This window comes from Hemicordylus capensis, chromosome 4, assembly GCF_027244095.1.
Source record: "Hemicordylus capensis ecotype Gifberg chromosome 4, rHemCap1.1.pri, whole genome shotgun sequence".
Classification (NCBI taxonomy): domain Eukaryota; kingdom Metazoa; phylum Chordata; class Lepidosauria; order Squamata; family Cordylidae; genus Hemicordylus; species Hemicordylus capensis.
Genome location: NC_069660.1, coordinates 34,303,521 through 34,318,727, shown reverse-complemented (window position 1 = coordinate 34,318,727; position 15,207 = coordinate 34,303,521). Strand labels below are relative to the sequence as shown.

The 15,207-nt window shown below is 44.0% G+C and overlaps 1 protein-coding gene across 2 annotated transcripts in view; it reads left to right on the top strand.

The window, feature by feature from the left end:
• Positions 1-8,155: 8,155 nt before the first annotated feature.
• Positions 8,156-15,207, top strand: part of ADA (adenosine deaminase) — a 63,785-nt gene continuing 56,733 nt past the window's right edge. The window contains exon 1 of one of the 2 annotated variants that reach the window (XM_053250129.1): positions 8,156-8,174. Coding sequence is in view for 1 of the 2 variants with exons in the window: in XM_053250130.1 (XP_053106105.1) it covers positions 9,208-9,246 (39 nt within the window). In the remaining variant the exon portion in view is untranslated. Of the gene's footprint in view, positions 8,175-8,998; positions 9,247-15,207 lie in introns of those variants that run through there. The other variant, XM_053250130.1, reaches the window with a different exon arrangement.

The following is a 15,207-nucleotide window of genomic DNA, read 5'->3' as shown; positions in this document are numbered from 1 at the left end:
GTTACGACGAAGCTCACTGCCACCTTGCTGCTGCCGCTGCTTACTGCCACCACCTTGATGGTGGCAGTGGAACTAAACAGCATGCCCACCACCACTTCCCTGCTTTGCTTTTCACATGCCCAGAGGCGAGATGCTTAGTTCGAGGTGGCAACAAGTGGTGCTGAGGCGAGGTGGGGGAGATCCACCCCCCCCAAAAAAAAACATTGGGGGCCCATGCCCCCTGGGGCCCCCTAACAATGTCAATGGGGACTGGTGCTCAGTCCCAGCTCTTTTTCATCCAGGGGTCAGTTTAGTATTTTCACCAATATTTGCTGAGGTTGTAGGGAGGGAAAGGGGTCCTAGAATAGGTTTTATTTAATGGCAACTGTTTATTATTATTGTGTGACTGTGTTTGTGTGCGTGCACGCATCTACAATGAACAACAGATTAACAAATTCAGTGCACAATTTCCCCATCTGTTCCTCAGAATTCACACAAGACAGCTGTTTTTGTGTTATTTTCTCAGTTTGGAGGGGAAAAAATGCTAGATCCGCATATAATATTTTAACATCTATATTGACATCAGAATTAACACAACTGTCTGTTAAGATTTAATTATACTATTGATATACTATTGGTTTCACTTCCAAATATCAAGTCTGTGAGATGCTAAGAGGAACAAGATGTTGGTAATACTATCTATTGAGAACCTTAGCTGAACAGTAAATATTCCTTGCTTGTAGAGCAGGGGTGGGCAAGCCTTCAGCTGTTGTTGAACTACAACTCCCATAATCCCCAGCCGTAATTTATTGTAGTTCAACAACAGCTGGAGGGCCAGGTTTGCTCAGTCCTGTTGTAGAGGATGGGAAGTTAATTCAATGGCCATACTCTCCAGCCAGGCTGTCAGCAAGCTAGGAGATGGCAATGACTTATGGGGCATTAGGGAAGTGCATGGAACCAGGCGGGGTGGTTCAAAGGCAGGGGGTGCATCTTTAAGAGTGGGGTTGGGTGCACTTACCCTTCCCTCCGCTTCCCCCCCGCTGGCACTCCGTTTTCTTAAAGTCCATCGGGGTGGCAGCGTACCTCCCTGCCGCCCCATTGCCCCCTTTACTGGAAGTATCCGACGTGCCCGCATGCACCAGGCATGGGTGTGTGCATGTTGCGCCTGTCACACACACGCACCTGCCGTGTGTGCACATGTCTGCCATGTGCACGTTCGCCCGCAACGTGCGCATGCCTGTGCCCGGTGCGCACAGGCACATCGGATACTTCCAGTAAAGGGGGCAATGGGGCGGAAGGGAGGTATGCTGCCGCCCTGATGAACTTTAAGATAATGGAGCACCGGCGGGGGGGGCGGGGAGCAGAGAGAGGGGTAAGTGCACCCTCCCTCGCCCTTAAAGATGAACACACACCACCACCAACCCCCGCCTTCGAACCGGCAGAACCGCCTGCTGTCTGAACCGGTTCCGTGCACATCCCTATGGGGCATATGTTGATTAAATTTTCAAGTCAAACAACAGGACCACCATTGTCCATTGAAGTCAAGGTAAATGGTGTGGGTGGGGGTGGGGACACAACCCAAAATACTGAAATAATTATTGAACCTAGATTCCTGGCGTTCTATTTTAGCTTATTAGTTTTACTGCCTTGAATGAAAAAAATTAATCCGATCCTTTCCAATACTGAACCATACTTTGGATGGGGGGGGCTCCATATGTGGGGCCTGGGGCAATTGCTCAAAGCCTGGGACTGGGTGAAACAGGTATTTACATAGGCTAAATGAACAACCTTTCATAAAAGTGTGAGCATGATGGGATTTATCATGCTTGGAGACCAGTAACAGTATATTTCTATGGGTTTACTGCCCAGGTTTAACCTGCTGTTAGTGCTCTCTGAAACAATCTCTTACGTTCTTTACTATATCATTTTTTGAATCCCTTTTGTTTCCATGAGTATATGTACAATATGTTTACAATATTATAAAGTGAAAAATATTTAATAATATGTTTTTTAAAAAACAACAACAACCAGGTGAATTGAATATCTCTTGGCAGAGGACTCCCTGCAAGTTAATTGCACCCTTACACTGTTTGCATCATTCCATAGTGATTTGGAATTACAGCTCAGAACAAGCTACTGCCTTTTACTTAGGTTTCCCTGCGTAGGATATCCTGCTGTGTTGTTCTTCTTCTACTGCCAGTGTTGCCTGCCAGTCAATGGATGCAAGGATCTCTGCACCCTCACATGTGGAGCTGATTATTGGTGTTGGGTTGAGAAGACAGCATTTAGAATAAATTTACAAGGAAAAGTAGAGTTCAAAACCATTTGAGAAATGCTGCCCTACACCGAAAGCAAGGTGGGGAAGTGGTTATACAGTGTGTGCTGCATATGTGCAGCACATATACAAGTTCACAACATACAAGCCATGTTACATAAGTTCTTCTGCCCCTGCCCCACAACCCCATTTCTACTTAATGTCAGAAGCCACTTTGCTCTCTCTTTCTTCTTCTTCCCAATAACAGCCTTCAGCTGAAATCCTATGCATCTTTACTTGAGAGTAAGTGCTATTAAATCACAGGGACTTACTTTCAAGTAAGCAGCTTACAGGATTAGGCTGTTGGTGATGTAAATTAGGGCCTACAAATGTGCAGATTTTGAGAGCATGGTGTTCTCTTGTATGCCTGTACTATTTCCGTTTTATGTGTATGTGAGTTGCTCGATTGCAGGTCCAGCCATCTGAAAAATCACACCCCACATTAAAAGTGTTCACACCCTCATCACTAGAGCATTAACTTTTAATATGGGTTGTGATTTTCAGGGGGGAGGTTAAGGCAACACAAATACACACCTCTCAGTGTGTACTCTGGAGGGGTACTGTTATGTGAAAAGATTGCACCTGAGTAAAGAGGCACCTTTTGAAGTGGTGATTAGGATCATAGGAAGCTGCCATATAATGAGCCCAACCATTGGTCTATCTAGCTCAGTATTGTCTATACCAGGGGTTCTCAATGTTGGGTCTCCAGATGTTATTGGACTTCAGCTCCTATAATCCCCAACCAAAGGCCACTGGGGCTGGGGATTATGGGAGTTGAAGTCCAATAACATCTAGAGACCCAACGTTGAGAATCTCTGGTCTACACAGACTAGCAGTGGCTTCTCAAAGGTTGCAGGCAGCAATCTCTCTCAGGCCTATCTTGGAGATGCCAGGGAGGGAACTTGGAATCTTCAGATGCTCTTCCCAGAGCGGCTCCGTCCCCTAAAGGGAATATCTTACAGTGCTTACACATCAAGTCTCCCATCCATATGCAACTAGGGCAGATGCTGTTTAGCTAAGGGGACAAGTCATGCTTGCTACCACAAGACCAGCTCTCCTCTCCCCTTGTATTTAGCAGGAGGAGAGCAACTGTCCATCCAGCCCCAGCACAGTATCCCAATAGGAGCTGTTGCTGATGTCTAACTTGAGTTTTCTTTTAGACTGCGAGTCCTTTGGGGAGAGGGCACTATCTTATTTATTACCCCTGCTAACTGGGCAAAGAGGCACCTTTTACTGTGGTGATTCTCTTTATTTAGTGGGGGGAGAGTAACTGGCCCTGTCCAGTGGACAGTGCCCACCCCCAGCACAGTACCTCCAGTGACTGTTGCTGGTGTCTATCTTATGTTTCTTTTTAGATTGTGAGCCCTTTGCGGGCTTATCTTATTTGTTTGTTATTTCTCTGTGTAAGCCACCCTGAGCCATTTTTGGAAGGGCGGTATAGAAATCTAATTAATTAATTAATAATTTTTTAAATGTAAATTGCTTTGAGAAATGTTGAGAAGTGGTATATAAGTAGTAGTATTATCATCTCAGAAATGTTATCATTTGCTTGTTGTTCAGAGTGAAAGTATGCCGATTTGTACTGAATCACATTTTTGCCATTGTGTGGTTACATTTTTTAAAAATTCCACATTGATCTGCCTGCCTGAGCTTGTCAGCTGGCTGGGCAAGGTGACCCAACTGTGTCAGGATAATCGATTCCTTGTTAAGGTAACCTGAAGGTTGACCCTTGGTTTTTGCCTGGTGGTGTGTGTCTAGTAGCCAAGGCAGTCCTTGTGTGGACTCAGTGGAGTGTAGAGACACCAGCCCTGAAATGGAAGAAGCTCAAGTCTAAAGTCCAATGCACAATGGAGGGAAGAGGAGTCAACACTGCACCATTGAAAACATAAAAGCTGTTGGTGTGGAACTATCTGTGCATTTATTGGCCTCTTAATTCACACAATGCATTTCAAAATACATGCTGTCTTAGGAGAGAGTATTTACAGATTTCAGTTTCCTACATGTTGACGACAATTATCCTATGCACATTTTCCTATGTGTTTAATACAACAGGACTTTGAATTACATGCATAGGGATGGTGCAGTTAAAGTGCAGTGTTTAAGAGGCTCCACTTCAGATGTAAATGGATGGGTTCTGGTCTGGAGTGGTTAACAAAGACAGATGTTGAGGTTGTTCAGAGAAGCAATCAAATTGGTGTGAAGAGAGAAATTCCATGCAAAGCGTTATTAGGAAAGGGACTGTCTGAAAATAAAACTGCCAGTATCATAATTGCACATAGATCTATAATGTGGCTGCATTTTGAATATTGTGTGCTATTCTGGCTTGTAGATATCCAATCCAAAATAATCAGGGGACTGTTGTATCCTCTCAATGAGAAAAGGCTACATAAAATTAACACATTATGTGCAATACTCATAAGCTGTGTGCAGTGTATACAGGTAAGAGCTGTACATAGGTATAGTTATTCACGCGTTATGTTGAATGCAGGTACAGCAGTACAATTCCTATCTGTATCCTGGATTTGTGGGGGCCTGAACCCAGGTAAACATTTAAAATGAGTGCAGATAAAGTCATTCACACAAAAACAGGTACTAATGTACTGACATCTGAATAGGGCTCACGTTTGGTGCTTCTCAGTTTAGAAACTAAGGCAGGACATGATAGATCTCTTGTCATCCCCTTCTGGTGGATTATGGTGGGAAACAGGATGCTGGATTAGATGAAACTTCAGCAAGTTTCCCTGCAATCCTGGGTATATTCTTAGTTTGTGATGGGAGTCCTCCATGCCAGAATTAACATGAGAGATCAGGATGAAAGAATACAGAAGAATCTCGTTAATTGCTGGTTCACTCTCTGTGGCTTTGCGTATCCGCAGCCAGGTAATAGACACCTGACCTCGGTATAGGCGGCGACGGGCGGGGGAGGGGGGAGGCAAAAAAGAGTTAGGTCTGCATATCCATGGATTGGAGGTGGCCGGAAAGGACCTCAGAGGTCATTTCTGATCTCCATTTTGAAAGAGAGAGCCATTTTATGGCGCCTTTTTTTAAGGGGACAAAAGAAATGGCAATTTTCAGCCGATTTTCAACTGTTGGGGGCATTGCTTGACTGCTGGGGACCCATGGAACATGGTAGGCACTCCCCTCACATTTCTACAGCCTTTTAGCCCCATTTTTAAAAGGGCGAAACATGCGATTTTCAGCTGATTTTCTGCTCCTGGGGGGCATTCCTGAACTGCTGGCAGCCTGTGGTGCACATTAAGCCACCCAGTATTTGCGGTTTCCATATCCGCAATAGTAGATTTTTACTTTTACATTTTACTTTTACAGCAATTGCCCTCCCAGAACTATCCCCCAGGGGTTTCTGGGAGACACACTTTGTACAGTGAACCAGGCAAACCATGCTCAAAGCAGTGTAAATGTGAGTTTTTTTAGACAGCAATAAAATGCAGGATCTGAAAAGCTCTTGCGCAAGTTCCAAGCATGATCTTACTTACCACACAGATGCTCCTGCAATCGTACCCTCTGTATGCATGTTGATCAGGGATCTCATGCAATATTTGCAGCACCATCTGCTGGCCAGCTTTTGCATTTCAAGAATAATCCATCCTTTTCCCAGTTGCTACAAAAGTAGTAATTAAAAGCAAGAGTTCTTCTCTGAATACTAAAGCTGTCCAGCAGGTGGCACCGAAAGAGAATCACATGAGGTCCCTGTTCAGCTTGTGTACAGAGGGTAAGATGGCACTAGGAAAGAGAATGGAAGCCTCTGGAAATATCTGTACATTGAGTAGAATTGCACTTGAAACTTGTGTGAAGGTTTTGCAGACCTCACACTATTGCTGACTGAAAAAAACTCTTAATAGGACAAACAGCCCTTGTGGCCGAGCCTGCAACCTAGTTTGCCTATACAGCAAAACTGGGCCATTAATTTTGGTATGTGCAGTATTCTTAAACTCCACCTGCTTTGAAGCTAAAGTCTGTCATTCCTAAAGCACACCCAATGACACAAAACATTGTTAATGTGGAGTCTTTAGAAATATACCACAATGCAAAACCAAACCAAAACCAAACACAGAACCAGGAAATGCAAGAGCCAAGCCAATTCTTTACTTTTAGTAGAATTACTATTAGCCACAAAATCATCCTAATACAAAGAATGAGAAACAATCTTGTGATTGTTTCACAATCCTGTGATTGGGTGAGTGTGCTAGGAAAAGAAACTAAAAGATATGACAGCTTTTACTCATTCGAAGTATTGTTGATTTTATCTCCGTGTCATATGTTAAACAGCAGGGTAGGTAGCTTCTAATTCTAGGATTAACTGAACTTTTACGTTCTTAGCTGTCACTTCCATTGTAACTACCAGTACTCTTTGTGTTACTGAATGCATGGCATAATACATAATTCAAATACTTCATTATGTTTCTTTGCAAAGATTATCTCAAACCAGTTCAGCTCGTATCCTGACAAATTGCATATTTGTAGAATGTTGTCAGTGCCTTACTATAAAAGTGTATGTTATTTTTATGAGTATAGGGACTGGAATAACTGCAAAAATAAGTTTGGAAGCTATGCCGCACAGTATGCTCTTGAGAATTAAGAGTTTGATTTTAAACTTCCTTCTCTTGCATGTAAAATGTCCTTCTCTTTGGCAGTTATAATTAGTCGTCCACCCTGCCAGTGCACACTGGTGGACACGATTCCCTCCCCCAAACACACTAGTAGCAGGAATCAGGGGTACACATCCACCCCAAGCATTTGAGGAGCTCCTTCTCATTTTACTCTCCCTTCCCAAACTTCAAAACCCATGTCGTCAATCCACAAAGGAAACATCTCTCTCTCTCTCTCTCTCTCCACCCCCCCCCCCGCTCAGAGGTATCTTTCCTCCTCCCCTCCCAAAGTTTAAGTAAGGAGTTGCTCTTCAAAGCTTCTCCTCTATCTGCAGCCCTGGCAAGAATCCTTGATGTGAGTGACAGAAGAAGTACATTCATAAATATATAAAATGTACTACCTTGAAATAAGAGTTTTGTCATCCAAGTTCCTTCTGCAAATTTTGGGTATTTTAAGGCTGGTTGCGATTATGCAGTTGTAAAGGGAACACACTCATACTTTAAAAAACAAACAAACAAACAAACAAAAAAAAAACCAGCCTAGGGGCAAAATGGAGTAGGGGGACCTAACTGATGAATAGCTTAATATAGCTTATTAACTCTGCACAAGCCTAGGGACATTATTAATTTTACAATTATCTCTTGCGTTCTTGGTACCGGTATTCAAAACAGGCACTCAGGCTGAACCCTGGTGTGACTGAAGTACTGTACTGTCAGGAATTCCACCAAGAATGTTCTTCCCTAGTGAGGGAAACCACCTCTCACAGTAACAACTTCCAGAGGGGTAGCCTTAATTGTTGGTTGCAACAAAAGCTAACAGAGTCTGGCGGCACTTCACAAGACGAATTTGCTAACTTTAGCACAAGCTTCCATGGACTACGCCCATTTCACGAAGTGCATCTGATCCTCCACTGCTCAGGTGTGCATATTTTCCTTATGCTCACAAGCTTTTTTCAAGACCTCTTTAATGTGCAGATAAAACAAAACAGATGTTAAAAACATCTGATGGTGTGTATATGAGTATAACGCTGGTATAATAGCAATGAAATACACATTCTCCGAAAGAACACACTATGTTGGCATGCAGCTGCTCTATATATATTAGCTTCCCTGATTTTCTGCTCCCTCACATCTGCCTGCACAGCCAAGGTGAATATCTTCAGAGCAGTTGTTACTATGAAAGGGGGTTTCCCTCACTGCTTGTGGTCTATAGAGCAGCTGCGTTCCACCATAAACGTTAAAGAAGAAATGGAGTGATGAAATGCATTGGCTGAGTAAGTTTTTACTCTTTCCCTCCCATGATTACCCTCCCTTCCTATTATGCGAGGGTGGAAATTTTTACTCTCTCGCTCGGCTAACGAGATATTGGGGGTGGGGTGGGGTTGTAATAGGACTGATTGACACTGTAACAGGATTGGCAAATTACTCTCAGTTTTGCTGGGTCATGATGTTGCGTTATTAAGAGCACGTGTCAGCTACCACTGTATTGCACCGATGCTGATGTGTAACGTCGAAACGTTTGTGTATATATATATCTGTGCGCCTGTTTTCGAGAGGTCTTGACAAAAGCTTGTGTTCCTTTGGAGAATGCACATTACATCGCCACTATACCGTCTTTATACTCATAATATACACACTTTCAGATGTGCGCGCGTGTGGGTTGCTTGGCTGACAGTTTCCCCAAAGGAATCATGACCCACATCAAAGTGTTCCCATTAGAGGGGCACCCTCTGGCCTCTTCTCTAGCAGACACACACTTTCAACACAGGAAATGTGATTTCCATGAGCGGGAGGGGAGCGAAGAAAAAGGCACATGACACACGTGCCAGTGCGACATCTGAAGTGGTACAGTGCGGCGAGGGAAGAGGACTGTACCACCACCTCAGAAAGGGCATCAGCTCTGATTGGCCTGTGTCCAAGCAGAAGAGGAATCTGTCCCCTAAAGCTGGCCCTACGCCACGGAAGCTGGGGGCATACGGGGGTTAGTCCGCAGTATGCCCCCAAGCAAGCAGCTGCCCCTCCTTCCATGAGTCAGGCAGAGTTGAGCAGGATTTGCAGCCTGTGGAGCTCCGAGCATGATTGGCACCGTCCTATTATTGGCGGGGAAGCAAAAGCGCGGGGAGGTCTCTTCTTCCTCCGCCGCTGCCGCCCTTCCAGCCCCCAAGTCCCAAATCAACCGGGCGGGCTGGTCCGGCGGCGGGCAGCCCGCTGGGCGGAGCCAGCCCCGCAGAAACACGGCAGGGCGGGCCAGCCGCCGACCACAAAAGTCCTGGCTGGCTGCGAGAGACGTGCAGCAGGGACGAGATTATGGGAGACAGCATGGAGTCGGTCTTCAACAAGCCCAAGGTGAGCTGGTGGTGGGGAGAGCTGCTGGGAGCCGGGTGACATCCTTGCCCGGGCGAGGTGACCTCGGGGACTGACGCCCGCCGCCGCACTTTTCCTCCCGAGGCCACCCCCAGCCCTCTCCTCCACCGCAGGTACCACCCCCTCTGCCCTTCCGTGCCGTGTTTCCCAAGCGAAGCGTGCCTCGGGTCGCCTCTCAGGCAGGCGCCACCTGTGGCGCTCTCCTCCTGCTCCTCTTTGCACTCCGCGCCTGGCTGACCCGAGGCAGGGGCTTGGCTACCTCTGGCGTGGCTCGGGCTCCCCTGCCCCACGCGCGCCCCTCCGCCTGTCTTGGCTCCCAGAGCCCCCTTAGCCCCTTCCTAGCCGCGCGGGGACTACCTGCCCGTTGTACTTTTCCTCAGCCACCCGCAGCTCGCTCTCTCTTTTCTTCTTCCCCTTATTATGTATATACTGCTCTTTTTCCCCCAGCTTAAGTGCTGCTCTGCCACCCCTTGCCCAAGAGGTTCTGTTGCCTGAGGGTGAAAATGCATGTACCTCTGCACCCCCAGGGGCAATTTAAAAACAACAAAACGCCAGTTATTTCATGGCAAAAAAAATTGACCTTCGGTATGACTCCAGGAGCTCCTGCCTGAGGTGAGTTACCTCACCCTGCCTAATGGTAGACCTCGTTCTGCCCTTCCTTGTTCCTCTCTAAGCTCCCCTTTTAATATATTGCCCATCTTGAGTGCCCCTTCATGATTCTGCCCCCTCACTCCTTTTCCTTGAGCCTTGCCTGAGGCCCCCTTCAGTTCAAGTTCTCTGTTATTTATTTATTGCATTTCTATACCGCCCTTTCCATCCAAAGGTTCTGGGAGGTGTACAACAACCGATAACAAACAATCATTTCAAACCATTGGCTTAAAACAATTTTTAAAACACAATTTAAAACCAGTTAAACATTAAAGAACACTTTAAAAGCATTGGAAGGCCAGACCAAACAAGTTTTCTCTTGAAGGCCAACAATATTACCACTCTCAAAGGGAAGAAGGCTGGATGAGTGCTTCAGCTGTGAGCTTGGCCAGGGAAGGGAAATATTACCACTCATAAGCAAGACCTTTTTTTTAACCAAATACACTCAATGGAAGCTTATACTAAAACAAAAATGTATGTTTTTCTAGGGTGGTTTTGGGCGGGGGGATGTTGGGATCCCCCGTTGACCAAATCAGCTTGTCTGGCAGCCCTCCATCTTAAAAAAACCATAAATATGTTAAAAAATAACAAAATATGCCCTGTTTCTCTGATGCTTAAGATTAGGTTTTTTCCAGGTTCTTTGAGGTTAGAAATTGGCTGAGGTTGTCTTAAATTCATAGTCATTTTCTATTTAGGTAAATAAGATAACCAAACATACAAAAATGACTTATAGAAATTAAAATTCCCAAATTCTTCCACTATACTCAATCATATCAGTGAACCTAGATTAAGTGCTACATAAGAACAGCCCTGCTGGATCAGGCCCATGGCCCATCTACATCCTGTTTCACACAGTGGCCCACCAGATGCCGCTGGAAGCCTACAGGCAGGAGTTGAGGGCATAACCTCTCTCCTGCTGTTACTCCTCTGCAACTGGTACTCAAAGAAACCCTGCCCCAAACGTACATGTCTGTGCACACATGCACACATATATATGCTTCATATGGTCCCCTCTTGAGGGCTACCATCCCATAACCAACAATAGTAGTTTTTCTTCAAGGGATTGTTGCTTAGATGAAATGCAAAAAAGAGATCTGTAGATGCATTAGTTCAAGTGTTTCCTGTTTGAAGAACCTTCCTTCTGTATTACAAAAAATCTCCCCTTAGACACTGAAAAGTGCTGTAGGGATGGTTACCAAATAATATCAAGATCTTCTTTTGTTCTGTGGCTTCTAGTCTTGCCGGTAATTAAACAAGTATGAGTTGATTGCAGGCTAGATACATTTGAAAGAACTCATTTTTGAGGCCAAGTGAACGAATGATGTGATGTGATCAAAATAAAAGTTCAACTTTTTGGGAGACTTGCATCCATGTGGATATGTGCATGAAATGACTGGATAAAATCATGATGGCATGCAGGTGGGAATTGTGCTAAAATTGCAGTACCTAGTACGTGTGTTTTAGTGACTCCTGTTGCATCTAAACTGCACACGCCAACTACAATGTAGAGTTTTGCCTGCATCAGCTAATGTCATGTGCTGAATGTGTATTTTTGTCTAATATATGAATCTAATCCATTCAGCATGAGCAAAGCTGCATCCATTGCTGATGACCCTGCAGCTTTTTTTCAGGAACCAGGCTCATAGGCAACAAGTTGGAGTGAAAATGAAACCCAAGCTTACCTCAACCTAAGCAATAATTGATTTGGGTTATAGATCTCTGACATCTTCCTTGTCTAGTATTCAGTGACAACACATCCTGCCAGTCTGTAAGTTTCCAGATAGGGGTAGGAGGAAGTTGCATATGTTGATTTGCAGCAATTAAGTTTAAACGGCTTTTCTTCTCTGATTTTGTCAGCTTTTGAGATAGGATCTTCAAGTTGTGCACCATCTGACATATTTTGTTTGAAAATGTATATCCTGTTTTAAAAGCTGCCTAAGAAAAGAGAAATTAAAAATAAAACCTTACATGACCACAGATTAAAAATTAGATCAAATAGCAATACAGGAGTTCAGGGCAGAATAGGTAGTTTAAAAAGAGAGAGAAATAAGATGCGCAAGAGATAAAACAGCAAAGCTACAGATAAAATCAAAGTCATTGTTCATTAAAAGCTTAGGTAATTGGAGGTCTTAACCTGGTATCCAGATGTCTCTTGGGAGGGCATTTTCATAAAATAGGCACCACCACCAAAAAGATTATTTCCCCTATTACCATTACCAGAGGTGCACCTAGGTAATTTAGGAGCCTGGACCTAAAGGCCTTTGGAACCACCCCCACCCCACCCCCACTGCAAGTTAAGCATTTCTCTCACACTCGTACGTGACACACGCAGTATCCTTAACATGTCCATTAAAGATCATGTATGAAAGATTAGGTATGCAGTTTTGGAGTGCTCCTGGACCCAAAGCTCTCCCTGGTTTCTCAGATGAAGGCAGTGGCCAGGAGTGCTTTTTATCAGCTTCGGTTGATACGTCAGCTACGTCCATTTCTAGAGGTGAATGCTCTTAAAACAGTGGTACATATGCTGGTAATCTCCAGAATTGACTACGTAATGCACTCTACGTGGGGCTGCCTTTGTATGTAGTTCGGAAACTACAATTGGTACAGAATGCAGCAGCCAGATTGGTCTCTGGGACAACACGAAGGGACCATATAGCACCGGTTTTGAAAGAACTGCACTGGCTGCCTATATGTTTCCGGGTGAAATACAAAGTGCTGGTTATTACCTATAAAGCCCTTAATGGTTTAGGTCCAGGCTATTTAAGAGAGCACCTCCTTTGTCATGAACCCTACCTCCTGTTACGTTCTTCTGGGGTTAGGGTTGCCATCAGCTCATCTGGTGGTGACTCGGGACTGGGCTTTCTCTGTAGCTGCCCCAGGGCTGTGGAATATGCTCCCTGCTGAAATTAGAGCATCTCCTTCTCTGTTTGTTTTCAGGAAGACCCTCAAGACTTTCCTGTTCTTGCAAGCTTTTAATTAGAATTAAAAGCAAGGGAGGCCCACTATCTCCCAAGAGTAGTTCATGTGTTAATAAATGTGACCCCAGCTTAGTTGTCTTTCGGTTCCAGGTAAAGACTTATTAGCCCAAATTAACATAGTTTATCTTGGGTTTGGTTGTAGTATTTCTGTGGGTGCTGTCTGTGATTCTGATTGTTTTGTTGTATCATATTTATATAATATTTTGCCATATTTGTCAGAGGCCCTTTTCCAAGTGTTTTGCACTACAGGGAAGCCTATAAATTGATTAAACCAATATATATTTATGGAGCACTTCTCTTCCCAGTGGTATTGGAGGTGACGTACAACACTAAAACCAAAAATACTGTACACTAAATTACAATAAAACACATCAATAAGAGGTTACTGCTTTAATAGATAATAAAAGCAAGCTACAACAAAATACAGAAAAATGAAAATCAAATAAGCTATGAGAAGTAAGGAGCAGAGTAGAGGAAAAAGCCAATTTCTTGATCTTCTGGAAGACAGAAGTGCATAATAGTGCTTGATACTATATATTGGTGTACTTCATGGCAAGGCCTGAGAGCCAGTGGTGGCTCCCATTAACTCTAAGTGCAGCTTAGAGCAACTATGTTCATGCATGAGCACTGCAGGATATTCCCCTTAGGGCATGGAGCTGCTCTGGGAAGAGCATCTGCATGTAGAAGATTCCAAGTCCCCTCCCTGACAGCTCCAAGATGTGGCTGAGAAAGATTCCTGCCTACAGCCTTGGAGGAGCTGCTGCCAGTCTGTGCAGACAATATTGAGCTAGATGGACCAGTGATCCAACTCTGTATATGGCAGCTTCCTATATTCCTAGATTAAAGGACTACAACCACTGAACGAACAAATACAGGATTTCAGTTGCACAATTGCAGACTGCTAAGGACAAAAGCTGTGAATGGTTCAATATGTGGGTAGCAATAAGAGCAATAATTTTAGCAGGCATTGGTGCTCAACTCATTTAAAAAGGAAAAGGACAATAAAAATTTGCCAAGCACTAGATGGAATTGTCCATCTCCGCTATGGGCCTTTGAGTTCTTCACACAGCAGGCTTTACCCCGAGTTTACTGCCAGGCTGTAAACTTGAAGTTGTCCCCGCAAAAGATGCAAAAAGTGGATTTATTTACCCCAGTATAAATCAGGCTACATCCTAACACACAGTGAAAAACCCAAATTGTGTGTGAAGTGCTCCCTGATAGTTCTCATATCTGCCTGATATGTGAACACAAACCTCCATTCCGGAGGAGATGCAAGCTAATGGGCTTTTTAGATTGTCAGCCCTTTGGGGACAGGGATCCACTTTACTTATTTCTCTATGTAAACTGCTTTGGAAACTTTTGTTGAAAAGCGGTATATGAATATTTGTTGTTGTACACTTAAAAGTGTGACATGTCCTTAAAAGTGTGACATCCAGAACTGAGCACAGTACTTCTGATGAGGTATGACTAATGCAGAATAAAGTGAAACTATTTCTTTCTCTATTTTTGCTCAGCAGACTGCCATGTTTTTGCTTGTTTTTTTGCACAGATGTTCCTGTGTTTGACACAATTCTGCTATTCTTTCTTTTCTGTTGCTTTTTTTAACCAAGAAAAAAGGCACATGCCTTGCTTTATTGTAAATTGTACTATCACTGATGTGTCAAACTGAAACAGGCATCATCTGCTTTCTTCTGATACTGCATCACATGGATTAAGTTACATCAGTGGTTGGTTTCAAAAGCCACACAAAAATTTTAAGCATCAGATTTTGATATCGGGAGAGGAGAACTGGTCTTGTGGCAGCAAGCATGACTTGTCCCCTTAGCTACACAGGGTCCACCCTGGTTGCATATGAAAGAGAGACTAGAAGTGTGAGCACTGCAAGATATTCCACTCAGGGGATGAAGCTGCTCTGAGAAGGGCAGAAGGTCCCAAGTTCCCTCCCTGGCTTCTCCAAGATAGGGCTGAGAGAGATTCCTGCCTGCAACCTTGGAGAAGCCACTGCCAGTCTGTGAAGACAATACTGAGCTAGATAGACCAATGGTCTGACATAGTATATTGCATCTTCCTATGTTCCTATATGTCACATTTAAGTATAGCATAAATTGGTGGATGGTTTCTAGTGCTTAATTTTTTTAGAAATAAGGTGTGTTTTTTTTCAATATTGGCAAAAGTTGTCATAATACATGGAGACTTTTGAACTTGTACTGAAGGCAGGCAATTTGATTAAAGCTAGGAGAACTTTAATAATATTGCTTTTAATTCTTTTTAAAAATATGAATGTGTTGCATGAAGTGTAGCTTGCAAAACCTCATTT